At 39.8% G+C, this 17,398-nt stretch overlaps 1 protein-coding gene across 1 annotated transcript in view; it reads right to left on the bottom strand.

Annotated features, from left to right (window-relative positions):
* The window catches only part of GABRR3 (gamma-aminobutyric acid type A receptor subunit rho3), a 237,968-nt gene that overhangs the window by 5,120 nt on the left and 215,450 nt on the right, over positions 1-17,398 (bottom strand). Inside the window, exons 10-12 of the mRNA XM_032489963.1 lie at positions 17,036-17,176; positions 10,587-10,739; positions 1,852-2,048 (exon numbers count right to left, since the gene is read on the bottom strand). Of these exons, the coding sequence (XP_032345854.1) occupies positions 1,852-2,048; positions 10,587-10,739; positions 17,036-17,176 (491 nt within the window). The remainder of the gene's footprint in view (positions 1-1,851; positions 2,049-10,586; positions 10,740-17,035; positions 17,177-17,398) is intronic.

Consider the following 17,398-nt stretch of genomic DNA (forward strand, 5'->3'; position numbering starts at 1 on the left):
AAGAATCTCCTCTGTGGTATACAGATTGTCTACAATATGATAAAGTGAAAAAAAATTCAGGTTGTGTGAACATGTGTGTTGTTTCTACACTGGAATTTGACACAACGTTGTAAAATGACTATAACTCAATAAAAAACGTTAAAAAAAATGTGTGTTGAGTGGCAGGTGGGGGTGGAAGATGTAGATATTTGTGAGTCAAAGGACTAGACAGAGGTAAGCCAACATTACTTTAGTGCCTCTTTCGAGGGTTAACCACTCCCCATGTAAAAACAAAACAAAACAACAAGAACAACAAAATTCTTTCCCTCATCACACATTTTTCTCTGTCACCTTTCACTTCACAGATGATCAAAATCATTGCTTTTCACAGCATGGGCTAAGGATTGGCCACCGCTGGGGCTGGTGAGAAATGCACTCTCAGATTCCACCCCAGAGCTACTGAACGAAAATCCTAACAAATCCCAGGTGATGTGTACATGCCAATTACCACATACTCATCTAAGGGCTCCTGACCTCCTCACCCCTGCAGAGCAGTCACTGTGGGTGTGTGCGACAGGACCCACACTCACATGTGGTCAACAAAAGAAACTGAAGCATCTGCAATAAAACAAAATCAGCTCCAATTACAGCTTTGACTCGAAGGATATGAAATAAAAATGAAGCAGCATTACAGGAGATCTGAATTGCAATCGCAGCTCTGTTGGCTGTGGATCTTTTGGCAAATCACCTTACTTCACTAAAACTCTGCTTTTGGAGTTTAAAAAGAGGGAAAATAATCTCTGCAAAGCCTCCATCCTGGAGCTGATCTGAGGGTTCAGTTCAAGAAGACGATATAAAAGTGCTCTGAAAAGTATGAAATGCTCTCACTAGAAGTATAAAAATATGAAATAATGTTTGGGGTATGTATAAATGCTCATATAAGAATTTCTTAAACCCATGTGAATATATTGGATTAAAATTATACATAAATACAAATACTCATGCACATATATATAGCAAAGAAATTAATTTGATCACTTAGGTTTCTGAAGTAAAATACCTCATGTCAGTTCTCATAATAACAGGGAACTGGTGCCCTAATCCTTTATGAAATGAAGCAGGTAAAGATCAGTCTATCCAGATTTATTAGCAATGTCACAAGGAACATGTGATACATTTAGAGCCCAGAAGGCACCTTATTCCCACGATACTGTGCAGAGAAGAACTTCCCTTTATGCTCTACCACTCTCCCGAGTGACAAGAAAAGAGCAACAAATCCTAGCCCTTGGTGGAGAGCTATCTTTATTGGTCAAGTGCATAATCTTTGGAGTCAGGGAGCTCCAGAAACAAATCCCGATTCCTCTCAAGCTGTGTGACCTTGGCCAAATACTCCCCTTCTGTTCCTACTTCACCTTGGTAAAATGAAGCTGGTAACGTACCCACCTCTCGGGGTCACTCTGAGCATTAAATAACACAATACGTTGGGTGGTTAGCCCGATGCCAATGCATAAGAAACTCTCATTAAAGTTGGCTATGATTATTATCATCACCATCATCTACTTGAAAGGATGTGATTTGTACAACCCCTTCTTCCCAAGGGTTAGAATCAGTGGAGGGGAGCACACAGAGAGAAATTCCTCACACAAAATACCTCCTCGAAAGGCAAATGAGGATCTGAGGAAACCAGCCAGCACAGAGCAGAGAGAATCAGTATGAAGTTCCATGTTAAACTGTCATCATCCTGCAAACCTGCATCCTGCCAAGGCACAATGGACTCTATACAAGGGTTGCAATGCTGTCAGGAGTGGGCAGAAATGAGGGTAGTCTTTTTCGTATTCCCAAAAGGATCCAATAGTCCAAGCAAGCCAGTACCTTTCCTGTCTTTTTGAATCGTTTCCGTTCTTCCACTGTGGTGAGGTAGTTCACAGCTGCATATTCAATGACCGACAGGAAGACAAAGAGGGAGCTGACCCACAGGTACACATCCACGGCCTTGATGTAGGACGCCTGGGGCATGGAGGCACTCACACCAGAGAGGATGGTGGACATGGTCAGCACTGTGGTGATTCCTGCCATTTGAGAAAGTGATAAGCTCAGTGACAAAACCACTCAGTTCCAGGACCTGGTGCTGGACAACATCAGGGGATACATTTCTAGAATATCTGGTGATCAAAGGTGTGTGTGTGGGTGGAATCCCTTCATGTTAACCTAGAAAAAGCTTGAGCCTAAGCTAGAAGCTCTCCTTAGATTTCTCTGTCCGTCTCTTTTTCTTATCCTCACCTCCATCGTCCATGACGTATCCTTCCCTCCAGCTAAAGTCTTCAGGACTCAGACATGTTTTTTTTTTTTCTTTTTTTATTGAAGTGTAGTTGATTTACAATATTAGTTTCAGGTGTACAGCAAAGTGATTCAGTTATACATATACATACATATATATATATTTTTTTTTCTCTTCAGATTCTTTTCCATTATTTGTTGTTACAAGAAATTGAATATAGTTCCCTGTGCTATACAGTAGGTCCCTGTTATTTATCTATTTTATATGTACTAACATGTGTCTATTAATCCCCAACCCCTAATTTATCCTTTCCCCTTTGGTACTCATAGCTTATTTTTTATGTGTGTGAGTCTATTTTAGGTTTGTAAATAGAATTTGTATCATTTTTTTTAGGCTCCACATATAAGTGATATCATATGATATTTGTCTTTCTCTATCAGGAGTCGGACATGTCAGAAAGGTAAAAATGTATTCAATTTTTTAAAATTCTGGGAAAGAAATTCTGAAACTATTTCCACTACCCCTCCCATCACTTCACAACTTTCACTGTTAAGAAATTGTCTTCATGTCAATCTTTAACCTTTCATTTGTCATGGAATGATCTTTAGTAGCCTTAAGGACTGCTGTCTCTGTACATAGAATACTTAGAAGCCAACATTACTGCTATCACTTTGTGCCTTGTTACTGAAACCACAGTTCAGTTGAGATTCAGAATGGAAGTGTGCTATTGGAGGCTCAGTTCAGTGAAAATATTTACTAAGCAACTGCTAAGTGCCAGTGACGTTTTCTGCTCCCTTCCCTTCCCCCTCCCTTTCCCTTGTTTTCTCTTTTTCCCTCCCCTTTCCTTCTATTCCTTTCCTACTGCCTTCCCCTTCCCTTTCCTGGTCCTCTCTTCCTTTCCCTTCTTTAATCTCTGCCATGCGCATCAGAGGTTCTGGGGGATGGTGGAGAAAGAAGTGACTCTGAAATTTCCTTAATAAAATGCCAGCCTCGAGGAGGGCTATTCTGTGTCGACACTAATTTCTCAGAGGGATACTGTGAGAGCACTGCCTAGAGAGAAAGCATAGGATTGTAAATATTTGAAATGTACACTGGCTGGCATGGTTTTATTTCTTAACTTCCCACCAGAGAGGTGCAAATGGAATCCTTAATGATTTTTCTAAGTTGTGAGGACATTTTAATGTCAACAGACAGAATCCCAAACAGCAGGAAGAGCACTGTGATTTACTCCTAAATGGACAGACACAGCACGTGCACAGCTTCCGCCCACACATTTCTCCCTTTTCTACAATAATTCTGCAAGGCTCTTATCTGAGGGAGGCCCACATCAAAGACAATGACAATTATTCAATTTCAATTAAGATTTTCCTTTGAATGATCAAGACCAAAGCAACTTGGCAATCCTGCTCCTGACATAAACATGGAGATGTCAAATTTTTGTTGACAGTACAGGTGTGTGTGTAGCTGAAGTCGAGATGATTAAATAAAACTTGCTTGCCTTTATTCAGTGTTTACCCACCATAAACCTAGGTAAATATTAGCCACACACTGCAGAAAAGAAATATGAGTGGTGTGGCTAATTAGCCTGAGTTTTGTCAGGAGCAGGATCGAAATCTTTCTCTCTGAGTGTAGGACACATTCTTTTTACATGCAAACCTGCGGCCTCTCATGTTGAACCCATAAAGGGAATTTCCTTTTGTTGTTAAGATTATAAACCAATCTCTATAAATGGAGCTTCTCTGAGGAAAGATGTCATAAAACGGAATGTAGAATTATGTCAGGAAGCATGAAGGTGATTTGTGCTTTTCAAGAGGCCAAAAGTCTTATTCTTTCCAGGATTTTGCTGATGTAAGTAAATGAATCCTAAATGAACATTTGTATTTAGTAGCTAACCTCATTTGTTCAAAAATTTTTTAAATATCTTCTCTTACTGGTTATCTAAGATATAGAGGTTAGAATTTGATTTTTTCCCCAGTGGACAGTAACATGGGGCTTAACAGATAAAATAAGGGTTTAGAACAAACACACAAGTTTACATGTCAGATAGGTCTTGTCATGCATTTTAAATAGATGATTGTTGCATCAGTAAAAGGGAATTGCATTATCTATATTTGCCAGACAGCAATCAACTATCAGTCATTTTCGTTAGAAGGCTGCTTAGTCCTACTAATTTATGGTTGCTTTATTTATTTTGAAATTAGCATTCTAGATTTTCCTGTTTAAAATGAGAAAAAAAAAAAGGGTAGAGAGAGAGACTGGGGAGAAGGGATTGTCAAGTATAGGGAGTAAAGGATGAGAACTCTGGTACATAAATTCCTAAAGCAACAGAACTCGGAGTCAGGAGCATTACAGCTACATTAAACATACCTATTATGTCTTGAGCCACCCCTTAGAAATACATTCATCTTGAGAAATCATCTTCCTTCCAAGCCCATTAAAGTTAACATTGCAGTAAAGGAGTTTTGAATTATATCAAGTGACCAATTTAGTCAAAGAAAGGTCCTGTGTTGGAATTAGAGGTTTACCTTCCTGCCCACTGAAATTGCTATGCATAGTCAGGAAAGCGTTAAAAGACAATATTTAGTTTGTCCCCTGGGAACTCAACTTCCCTGAGCCTTGCAGTTGCACCACATTAACTCTTATGGACAGGTATGGGGTCCTAAGAACCCTTTAGTTAGGGGAGAATTATTTATCTGTGTGTTTCATTGGCCGCGTTTTTGCCACACATGATGGAGTGGTTCATTGACCTCTGTGACAGCAGCAGCGCCTGCAAGCATCACCTAGAACCATTGAGTCAGTAGCTGTGCTGTGGGGAGCCCTTTTGAAGGAATAGGTATCTACATTCATCTTTAAAAGAGTAAGAACATTTTCCTAGTAGGCTTAGGCAGAAAGGAAATATCAAGTGATGTGAGGGAGAGGAAGATGGGCTGGATATTCCAACACCACTCAATGGTCAGACAGTAACAACCATTATCCCACTACAGTGGTGCCAGGGTCCACTGCACTGAGGTTCTGGTAACCTCTGTAATGGTAAAACGAACACCACCGGAATGCTTACTTTTCCAGGTATATGGCATATCTTCTGTCGGACATTTTCCTTTATGAGGACTGCCTGAACACTTTAGTTGCCTTTCTCTGCCATGTCTGTGTCCTGATAAATGACCCTGTTACTTCATATGTTTTACGTGAATGCCATACCCCATGCAGAGCGGCCAAACAGGAATGATGGAGGCAAGGAAAGAAGGAGGGAGATAGAAGGGAGGACCTCCAGGAGGGTTAAAACATCCTTGAACAGCTAATAGCCTCTCTCTCTCTCTCTCTCCATACCAAATTGAATGGAAACATAGAATAGTATTTTTAGCCCATTCTAAGTTGGGATGGCTGTATCTCTTATGAGAATTGCCTAATCACAGTTGATACCTCAGATTGTTCTTTATCTGAGACATGACACATGTGGAAGAGTCTTAACCAGCAAGTGATTCATCTTCAATCAGAAAATGAACCCAAATGTGGATGGGTTTTAATAAGCAATGAATTATCATTTGTTTTCAGTTAGTAACTGAAGTACAGTTACTAAAAACATGATGGGCTGAATACTGGCAATTTAACAACTATGTATCGAGCACAAAATCTGTGCAGGGCACTGTGCCCGTCACCGCAGGAACAAAAAAGATGGAAATAATGATGCTCGTCCTTAAGGAAGTCATACTCCAATAGAGGAGACAAGATAAGCTACCAACCCAGCCCATAGCTACACACAAAATTGAGGAAGTAGGTACCTTAGGAGAGATACAAAGTGCTCTGTGGTTCAAAGATGGGAAAGATCATATCTGCCTGGAACCATCAGTAAAGGCTCCTGGCCATTCAGAGATGGCAGGACTTTGACAGAGAAAGACAGGCAGGGAGGACAACGCTAGGCAGAGCAAGAGCCAGGACAAATGTATGGAGGTGAGATAAGCACAGGCAAGAGGGCCTGCCTGACAACACTGAATGTTCAGACTGACTGAAGCCCAAGCCAGGTATGCTGGGTGTGGTTGAAGATTTAGCCAATAAAAATACAGAACACTCAGGTATATTTGAATTTCAGATAAACAATGAAGAATGTTTTAGTATCAGTATGTCCCATGCAATATTTGGGATATGCTCATGCTGAAATATTTTTTGGTGCTTATCTAAAAATACAAATGTAACTGAGTGTCCCATATTTTATCTGGCAACCCTCAAGGGACACCTTGGATTCCAAGTTGAGTGTATTTACACGATGGCATCTGAGATGAGTGTATTGTGACTGTATTTGTGTTTAAGAGACATCACTCTGGCAGTAGGATTGAACTGGGGCAAGAACAGGAGGTGAAATAAGCAATTATAAGTCCTCTTAGTAAGAGATGCCCCTTCCTCCAGAGGACGTCACCTCAAACCACGTCCCATGGAGCTTGAGCTGGATTTCTGCTCCCTACTCCCCAGTGGGACAGATGTCATAAAACCTAGCAGATAGGGATCTATTAGGACAATCCAGGTGAGAGTTAACAAGGCTCACAGCACTGGTCAAGGCAGGAGGAAGGGAAAAGAAAGGGTAAGCATATCTGGAGACTTCTTACAGAGAAGGCTGACTCTGAAGAATTAGACACCTTATAGCCACGGTTCTCAAAGTATGGTCTGCGGGTCCTTTGGGGCCTCCAAGACATTTTCAGAGGTTCTGTATAGTAGAAACAAGTTTGACAAGAGTACTAAGACATCATTTACCCTTTTCACTGTGTTGACATTTGTACTGGTGGGACAAAAGCAATGCTGGGGAAAACTGCTGTTGCTTTAGCAGGAATCAAGGCAGCAGCACCCAGCCCACCTGGTAGGCACTACATTCTTCAGCCCCCAGCATCACAATTTAAAAAATCAGTAAAAATTGTTAATTTTATTAAATTACAGGCCTGAGGATATGCCTTTTGAACATTCTAGTTGAGGAAATAAGAAGTATATATAAAATACTTCAGCATAGAATGGTACAAGAGCTGTCTTGGGGGAAAAGGGCTCAGGTAATTGGGTTGTGAGCTGGACACTAGGCATTTTTTAAATGAAAAACTACTTTTACTCAAAAGAACAACTGACAGACAAATGATGGTTGTTCAGATCGTGGGTATCTGACAGACACTTCCCTGAAACTGAGTAGCGAGCCTATCACTTGAAGTAAAACAACTAATGGCATTTGTTGCCAAATGATAAACTTTGAGCTTTCAAGCCAAAATTAGAAGGATGTTAAACTTGGACCCATCACCATGAGTTTGAGAGCTTCCTACAACTCAAAAACTTTTGGGTAAGATTAGCTGTGGTATTAACGAATGTGATTTTTTGGTACGTATAAGGAATGATGTGAACATTGGGAAGATTCGTGTAACCCAGGACACTGATATTTTTCAAATGACCAATGCATGCATCAGAAGATCTAGTCAAAGTGCAAGATAGAGAAATTGATTTTAATTTAATAGAGTAGAAAACATTCATTGATACAGCTTCAGATTCCACATTGCAGCTAACCTTAAAGAAAGTGTCACTTGCTGAATTTTGGTGTAATGCCAAGGAAGACTACACACAATTATCTGAAAACATTATGAAAATATGACTCTTTTCTCCAACTATGTATCTGAGTGAGGCCAGATCTCTTCCTATATGCCTAGTGCAACAAGTTGAATGAAGAAGCAGAGGTAAGAATCCCGCTGTCCTCCATAAAGGCAGACAATAAAGGTCTGAGAAAATGTAAAGCAATGCCACTCTTCTCATAGAAAATTTTTTGTTTTAGAAAAACAGTTTTCATTCAGTATGTTATTATGGTAACTTGTAATGAGTTTATTATCACTATATTTAAGTGGATTGCTACACATTTTTAAAAATTCTGTTTTAATATCCAACATGGATAATAATGACAGATACAACTGACAAAAACAAAAGCTCTCTGGGGTCCTTAATAATTTTTAACGTGTAAATAGATCCTAAGACCAGAGTTTGAGAACCACTGCCAAAGACCAAGAAAGAAATTGCAGGTTCAAACATGACAGGCTCAATGAATTGGTGACCCTTAATAGAAGGGCTGAAGTCAAGAGAGTAAGTGGGAGTCAGGTGTGTGTGGGAGGAGAGTGGTTGTTCAGTTTTGACCGTGCTGAGTGCCTGTCCACCCGAAGGTGAAGTCCAGCAGGCAGCAGTGCCTACCTCTCTGGAACCTGAGAGAAAGACGTGAGATAAGGACATAGACTGGGAATTTCTCTTCATAGGGACAGACATTGGAAGCAGGGGCCTTGGTCCACTAGATGAAAGAACCAAAAGTGAGCAAAACCTTGGGAAGGAGTGACTTAAGGAGTGGAAGGAAGAAGTAAAAAATGAGAAATGAAAGAAAAGTCCAAGGGAGGAGAAAAACTAGACTAGTGCAGAGTAATGAAAATGAATGTATTTTTGTTGGTTGGTTTTATCCAACACTACGGCATAGACGTCAGCCTGGGCTGTGAACACAAACACGCCCATTTAATTCTCATGGTGACCTTCAGGAAGGGAGTATGAATAATCTCGTTTTGCAGATGAGGAAGCTGAGGCTGGGCTCTGGACCACTACATTTGGTTCTGAATTTGGAGAGGATGCTTAATAGTGTAAAATGCTTTGGAGAAAGTGAAGTAGGGGAAGAGCTGAGAAGACAGCTTGCTGAGGGACCTTCCAGAGAGCTGTGTAACACCGCATTTGGGAAGAGCCAGCAAAACAGAGCAAAGCATCTTTGAAAGAACGTGAGGGCGGTAGGGAGCAAAAGCCTGAGAAGATAGCAGTGTTCTGGGAATACTGAAATTCTCTTACTAAAAAACAAACAAACAAACAAAAAAGGACAGGGACACATCTGATTCCACTTCTGATTTGTATATTCTTTTACATAAATCTGCATAGCGGTTCCCTAACCCTGAGGCATCAGATGGAGCCGCAGGAAGCACAGAATTCCAGGGGTGTCTTAAATGCATTTTAGTGTTCTCCATTCACCCCAACCTGCCCTGGAACCAGCTTTTATTGCTGTCATTTTCAAAGTGTAAGAACTGAGCATTCAGTTTTTGGGATCCCATTGAAAAGGCTTGTTCATAAGCCTTTAGAGACTGAATGCCTTTCTCATCTGTCTCGAGGGCTGGAAATGGGCCTTTCATATCCTCTCTGGGTCTGCTCTGCCCTCCTGCTGTCTGTCCTCAGGTCAGGACCAGGCTGCTCTGATGTGAAGGAACAGCCACAATAATTTAATTACTCATTCAGCTGGTATTTTCCCCTCTGAAGACATTCAAGCCTCAAACGCGTGTAGATTGAAGCTTTTAACAGGGGAAAGAAGTGAACAAATTATTAATATTAATGACAATTTAGGTCTTTCAAATCATCTTTTGAAGTATACGAATAATTTGTGAGCATTAACTTAGAAATCACCCTTTCTGGACTGAATTGTGTGATAATTACAATGATTGTGAACCACTTACAACAATCTTTGCTCTAGACAGAGCATTACAGGTGAAAGAAGAAAATCAGTCCAGATGAGAGAGTTCTGCAGTTTTACCCTGAACCAGCCAAGAAAGCAGATGGGATAGACTCCTGGGTTCTCATGAAGTAACACGTTATCTAAGTGCTTAGCTTGGCACCTCCACTTTGTTAGGTCTCAATAACTGCTAAGTGGGTCTGAAATGGTTCCGATAAATCTGTATGTGTGACAGTGGCACATAACACTCTAGACAGAGTAGATAATCACACCTGTGTGGCAACTTCCATGAGGCTGGCAACATCTGCCACCTGAAATCTCTCGCCAACTGAATTGACACCATGCCTAAAAGTCCACTGTGGTTGATTTGGATTTTGGCATTTTGGTTAAGCCCTAATTTCTGCTTAGCATTCACATTTCCAAATTTAAGCATTCTGCCTCTCCAAAAAGAAATTTATTAAGGTGCCAATAGTATAGTGTAAATTAGTTTGAATGGAACCCTTCTATGACGTAAAGGTTGGTCAGGCAAAGCGAAAAGAAATGGGGCAAGGTGCGGGGGCTTTTCCTGAAAAGGAGAAGAGAGACATCTGCGCTTCACCACTGCACCCTCTCCTTACTGTCACCCGGCTTTGGCCGCTTGGTGCAGCTTCATACCTACGTCTGGGTTCCCAGGGAAAGAGGCCAATCGCACTTCGCTCCTGAGGTTCTCAACCAAATACTGTGACCTCAGTAATCTGTAACCAACCCTACTAAACCACCACTCTCATTCCCTCTCCACTTATCACCCTTTTTATTTACCGCCCTCGACATTTCTCCTATATTAATATTTCACAAAGATGTGGAAAGACTTACCCAAGGAAACTCTTGCAGGAACAGCTCTTCGGTCAATCCAAAATGAGACCCATGAAAGCATGACCATCAGCATAGCTGGGAAATACGTTTGCAGCACAAAGAAGAAAATATGCCTCCTTAGCACAAAGTTGATGAAAAGCCTGTTGTACCAACCTATGAGAAAAAGCCGAAGTTTTCATCAGAACGGGCTTCCTCATGGCAATCCCACGCTTAGTGAAATGACCTGCTTCTGCAGTCTCCAAGCTCTTAGGGAACGTGGAACGTAATGCTCTCACCCTTGTTTACCTGCACTGCATCCAATGTTTGTTGAACTACCTGAACTGCAGTCTGTTTAACTATCTGACTCAAATATTCTCCCTTAAATTTCATACCTGCTGTTTGGGGATGAATGGTAATTTTATTTTGTGGGATGGCCTTTAAAGACCTTTTGCCAAAATATATCGTATTTGCAATGTTTCTGCTGGTGAAAAAGTCTTCAATACGTGACTAATGACTGACGCAAGAGGCAATAAACCATTTATTCGCTATAACAAATGAAAGGAAACATTTTATCTGAAGGAAGAGATTCACAGTAGCTACTAGGTCACTGGATTCCAAGTTAGGATCCAGACAGCTAAGCATTCAAAGAGGGATTGGGGGAGGGAGTATCTGTAACCTATTTTTATTATTTCAAAGTTTTATGGGTACCATTAATTTATCTATGACAAATCTGCCAAAAAGTAGCCAAATGATAATGTTTCTTTGTTTCTGTTGGAATTATATGAACTCATACTGGTACTACTGACTGATTAGCGCTGATCAAGAACACCAATTGTGGTCATATCTACACATATACTTTGTTCAGGTTTCCCTTTTCACATTGGCTGCAAGGAAGCCTACAGGCCAAAATTTTGGACTATCTATAGGATTTCTATGAGTGCTTTTCTCTAATAACCAAACATCGGATTCTATACAATAACTTACCCTTGTTCTACATTTTACTCTCTCACACATTTTTAATTCATATAATGTTGCTTTATTTCACCATTACTGTGATGCCAATTTTATTAAATCTTTTCTCAAATAAGACAGTGAATAATAAAATACATAAAAATGAAAATACACCTTACATTAATAAGTGGTGGTTATTTTTTCTATGATAAATGCTGTTTACTTTGAGACAAAATTATTCAAAACATGGGGACTATAGGTTAAAAATAGTAACACTAAATCATAGGTGTTGCAAAGCTGGAAAACCCTTCTACTTCCTCAGCAGTAATTTCTTACGTAACCTAAGATGGCAAACCTATTAGATCAGGTAAATATTTAGGTACTCAGTCTAAGATACACACCTATCCAATCCCCCATGAACTGGCAGACTGGACTCCTAGTACTGTATTCTTAATTAAGTGCTGACAACCCTTCTCTTTCCTACTTGTTCTGAGGTCCTCTCAGCATCAGTTGATATGTTTCAGGAATACCAAACAATTTCATTACAAGGGTAATGTAATAAAAGATACACTACATAGTACATTCTAAAGTAAAATATACATTCTGTTTTTAAGCTGCCCATTGTCTTGTATTACCTATGTTACAGCCCACTTCGTTATGGTTCACAATTGAGAATTTTAATTATGGTTGTAGAGTGGAATAATAGCATCTCTCATGTTATAGTTTCATATAATTATTGTGAGATTAAAAGAGATGAGGAAAAGCTGTGAAAGTACTTCATAAAGAAAGACACGTTAATGTATATGGTTTTAAGTCTTGAAATAAATTTAGGTAACGAGGTCTTTCTTTACTCATAATTTTCTGAATTTTTTTTTTTTCTGTAATCAAGCAGGAGAAATGCTGCTCTGTCTTGCAGTTCTTCTGGGAAGGGGAGACTAGGGACAGTTTGTTGTTGAAGCTGTAGCCAGGAAGAGTTCCCTTTACTCATCAGGAAAAGCAGTGCTGCTTTGGAAAGAGAAGGAGCCCTCATTGTGGGTAGTGTAATAAATACAAAGTCTGACTCCATTTTTGGTATTTGACTGCTGCTAGCTCTCTAGCCCCACTTCCCCTTCTGCCCCACACCTGGGCAAGCTAGTAAGAAAGCCCAGTGCTCCCTCTTTTGGCACCAGCAGTGGAAGATCAAACTGTGCAAACACGGCCCTGTGCAAGGGGGCCCTCACCGCAGCCCCATTGTCTAACCACCACAAAACCCAAGCCAGGCTCCCCTCCCTGTTCTCTCAAGCCATTTCCAGACCTGCTTGGGAGCTGCCCTGCTTTCTCTAGAAAACCTCACTTTTTAAGTAACAAATCTCTTTATACCTTTTGGTACATGTGTGGTATCACCAATTTAGACATCTGAACTCAACTGTGGGTGGAAGTGTCCATCCACCTCCATCAGGTTGCCACACGATAGAAAGAAGAGGAGTTTATGAAAGAAAGCGAAAGGGCAGGAGAGTGAGCGGCAGGAAGTGGAAGAGACAGGTAGTAACTGGGGAGATAGTCCAACACAAGGTTCAAGAAGGTTTTCATACCTGGAGACTGTCACCTTCAATGGCCTGTTGATGCTATGGCCTCAACTTGTGTTGAAAGGATAAGGATGATTATGTTGATAAAAAGGGTGATAATGACAGCTACTAGCTAATATTTTTTGAGTATAGCAGGCAGTATTCTAAGTTATTGGAATTTATTAAATTACGTACCCTCACAACCCTACAAGGTAGAAACCAACTTAAAGGTGAGGAAATTGAGGCTTAGAGAGATTAAGCAACTTGTCCAAGGTCACATTTGTAATAAGTGGTGGAGTCAGGATCTGAACTCAGGCAGTCCCTTTCCAGAACTTGTACTTTCAGCCACCACATTAAGCTGCAATATACAGTAATTGTTCAATGCATCTCACAGGGGCAGGAGTCATTTCTTTCTCTTGCTAAATTAACAGTGCATGCTTTTGAGGGGCTCTGAAAGGGATGAGGGGGCAGAAGCCCTCACCTGCTTGTTAACATTGACAGACAGTGGTGAAGGCAATGACACGGGAAAAAGTGAGTACGTGATGGCTCAGCTATCAAATGGAAACTAAAGGTCTACAACTATAACTATACTTTTGCTTCTTGTAACCAAAGCCACAAGTACAGTTTTTTTTTTTTTTCCTGTATCACTGATTTGGGAATGGTGGCGATGGTAGTTGTTTTAGTGATAGAAATGAAGACAAAATATAAAATATTTTTGATGAAATGAATGTTTAATCTGAGAAAAATACTTGAATTTGGCTCTGTGTAGACTGGTAATTTATGGAAAATGTGAGGTAGAACTATCACTAACTAAAATCAATTTATAAATGTTGATCTGAGACCTCAGAAATGGTTGAATGAACTGAGATATCATTATTGACTTGATTTTTGAATAGAACTTCCAACACACTTTATTTTAAGTCTTAGAGTCTATTTTAATCTTTCTCATTAAAAAGTATGTCTATTTTAACAAATTAAAAAATAGAGAAGTGTTGAAATAAAATTGAAAACCTCCCTAATATTTATACTTACTTCTCAAAGGTATCTATCATTAATCTTTCTAAACATTAAAAAACTATATATATACTTTTACAAATAGCAAATATGGGATTATATATATATATATTTTCTGTTACTTGTTTTTTTAAATTTTAATTTATTATGAAAACCATGTATATTTGAACCTAATTTTTCTTTCAGTTTTCTTCAAAAATCAAAATGCTATTTCTTAAAAATGCAACTACATTGGAGTGATAAGAATTTTTACTACATTTTAAAACGACTAAAAGCATCTTCCTGAGCAGAAAGTTTTTCAGTGCAAGTATTTATTTGACCTTAGGCAGACTCTAAAACATGACCAGAAGGAGATAAAAATCAATTAGTGTCAGAACTGCTTGGTAGGGCTAAAAAAATCTGACAAACACAAATCAAGAGACAGTGGAGCCAGTAGAATGATACGTGGGTGAAATTAGAATTTAGAAGTGAAATTTAACTGCTTTTTAAGAGACTGTCTGGATGTATGCTAATGGATACTTAGGCTTCAAGATCTGAGGAAATGTCATTGCCGTTGTTATTATATATGTTATATGTATTCTGTGCAGGAAACAATACTCTTGAATTTCTATGCTTCATATATATCACATTTTAATAGCTTCAAATATTGCAAAGTTTATTCACAACTTATCATGTGCCAAAGTTATTTCATCATAGCAGTAGTAAAACAAAAAAGGCTAAATGATACTTTAATGTGCATCATTGTTCACTGCATTACTTTGTTTAAATATTAATTTACTTTAGAACTAAGGGCATTAAAAATCCTGATAAAAAACATACCTATATTTACTTATATAGAGAAAGACAAAGAGAGAAAAGAAGAAAAAGAAGGAGTAGAAAATATGTCAAAATAATAACATAGTTTATCTCCACGAGGTGGGATTATAAAAGCTTTTTCTTTAAACTTTTCTGAATTCTTTCCAAATTATCTACCATTCATTCATTCATTCATTTATTTAACAATTAGCTATTGAGTGTCTACTGTGTGCCAGGGATAGATCAATGATCAAAACGAGTAATATGTCACTTATATAAACAGAAAAGGCAGGAGGAAGCATTATCACAATAAATAGCATCACCTGCTAAATCCCAAGCAATGTAGACAAACAACAGAGTGAGATACAGCATTTCTTCTGGACCTAAATAGCGACATAGCTATTGGTCCTAGAAAGTCCTTTAGCTTCTGTGTGATGTAAATTTTGATTTCTCTCTTAATGACTCAGGCTTTTGATAACAAGAGAGTCCAAGGACAGAGTGGCGCAGCTCTGGGGAGAAAAGTCCCCACCACAAAGTGCAGGAGGGAAAAGGGTTCTAGCCAGGTCAGCCCTGAAATTCAGCGGCAGCGGTGGCACGCTTTCTGGCCTCAGCAGGGCTTCAGGAATGTACAATGGTGTTTTATACGGGTTCTGCCTGAAATGACCCAGAATGCTACCAACCAGGGAAGAGGAGGCCCTTTGTAACTTGAATCCATAGGGATCCAGAACAATTTTTTAAGGTGCCTTGGATAAATGTTGTCACAGCACAAAAATATCTGTCATGGAAAGGAGTATATCATTCAGGCCCAGTTTTGAATAGGTTTTCTATTTTGACACACTTTCCTGATTGATCAATCCAGATGCTGTTTATTGAGCACCGATCACAGCCCAGGCACGTTTCTGGTGCTGGGGAAGAAATGGTGAACAAGGCAGACAGATCCCTGCAGCCTCTGTATCTGGCCCTCAGACAATAAGGCAGTCACACAGAGACGTATTTCAGGAAGGGGTAAGTGCTGTGAAGACAGACACAAATTGGGGATGGTGAGGAGGGAAGACTCTTCTAGACAGGATGGCTAGGAAAGCGTTCATGGAGGAGATGACATTTGAACAAAGTCCTGAGCGAAAAAGGAGGAAGGAAGCTGGTCATAAAAAGATGGCAGAAAAGCATTCCAAGCAGAGAGAAGAAAGGGCTAAAACAGAAGCCCTGCAGATGGAATGAGATGGGTGTGCTTGAAGGCAAACAAGAGGCCAGAGTGGGGTGAGCAGGTATGGTGGAGGGGCCAGGAGTGGCTGGTGAGGTCAGATTGACCGTAGATGAAGCCAAATCATGTAGGGACTTGTAGGCCATGGTGAGCTTAAATTCTTCCATAGGTTTGATGGAAAAACACTGGAGGGTTTTGAGCAGGAAAAAACCCATGCTTTTTATGTTCTCAAAAGAATACCCTGTCTGCTGTATAATGAGTAGCCTGCAGGGGCTGAGTAGAAGCAAGATGTCTAGTTAGAGGTGGTTACATGAGGAAGACAGAAATGTGACCAGATGGTTGGTCCCTGACTTTGGATGACTTGACTTAGGATTTTTTGACTTAATCATGATGTGAAAGCAATACACGTTCAGTAGAAACTATACTTCCAATTTTGAATTTTGATCTTTCCCTGGGCTAGCGATACTGTTTCATGACACTGGGCACGGACAGTGAGCCACGGCTCCCAGTCAGCCCCACGATCGTGAAGGTGAACAACCGATATGTTTACAACCATTCTGCACCCAGACAACCATTCTGTTTTCCACTTTCAGTACAGCACTCAACAAATTACAGGAAAAAGTCAACATTTTATGATAAAATAGGCTTTGTGTTAGTTGATTTTGCCCAACTGCAGGCTAATGTTAAGTGTTGTGGGCACGTTTAAGGTAGGCTATGCTAAGCTATGATGTTCTGGAAGTTAGCTGTAGTAAATGTATTTTCAACTTAGGATGGGTTTATTAGGAGGTAACCCCATTGTAAGCTGAGGAAGATCTGTCTTGGAAAGTGGAGAGGCTGCCTGTAAATGAAGGATGATGTTTTTGGCCAAATGGGATGCTTGTTTGGACTTAAGTCTTTCCACATGTGCTTTGCAAATGATAGATGCTCAATAAATGCTGATGAATTGTCCACATAAAATACTGTACCTGTACTGCTATAGAAAGCAAATCCACTGGATGCACTGAACTCCTCGATGAAGAACTGAGAAAGGGAGATGTGTTCATCAGTATTTAGGGACTTGTTTCCGTGTTTCCAGTACAGCATTAGATCCTCCTCATTGTAGGCATCTAAGACAGGACAATAGCATTCTTGTAATTAGAATAGGATCTTGTAAGTTAGTTCCCTGAGTTCTATGACCCATGTTTTATATACTTCTGTATCCCCAGGGACATGTATACAATGTCACATATATATCAGGTGCCAAATATGTTTGCCAACAGACTGATGATACTCACACCTTCAAAAAGGAAAAAAAAAAAACCCTTCAAAAATTAGACTCTGACTACTGA

This window comes from Camelus ferus, chromosome 1 (genome assembly GCF_009834535.1).
Source record: "Camelus ferus isolate YT-003-E chromosome 1, BCGSAC_Cfer_1.0, whole genome shotgun sequence".
NCBI lineage: Eukaryota > Metazoa > Chordata > Mammalia > Artiodactyla > Camelidae > Camelus > Camelus ferus.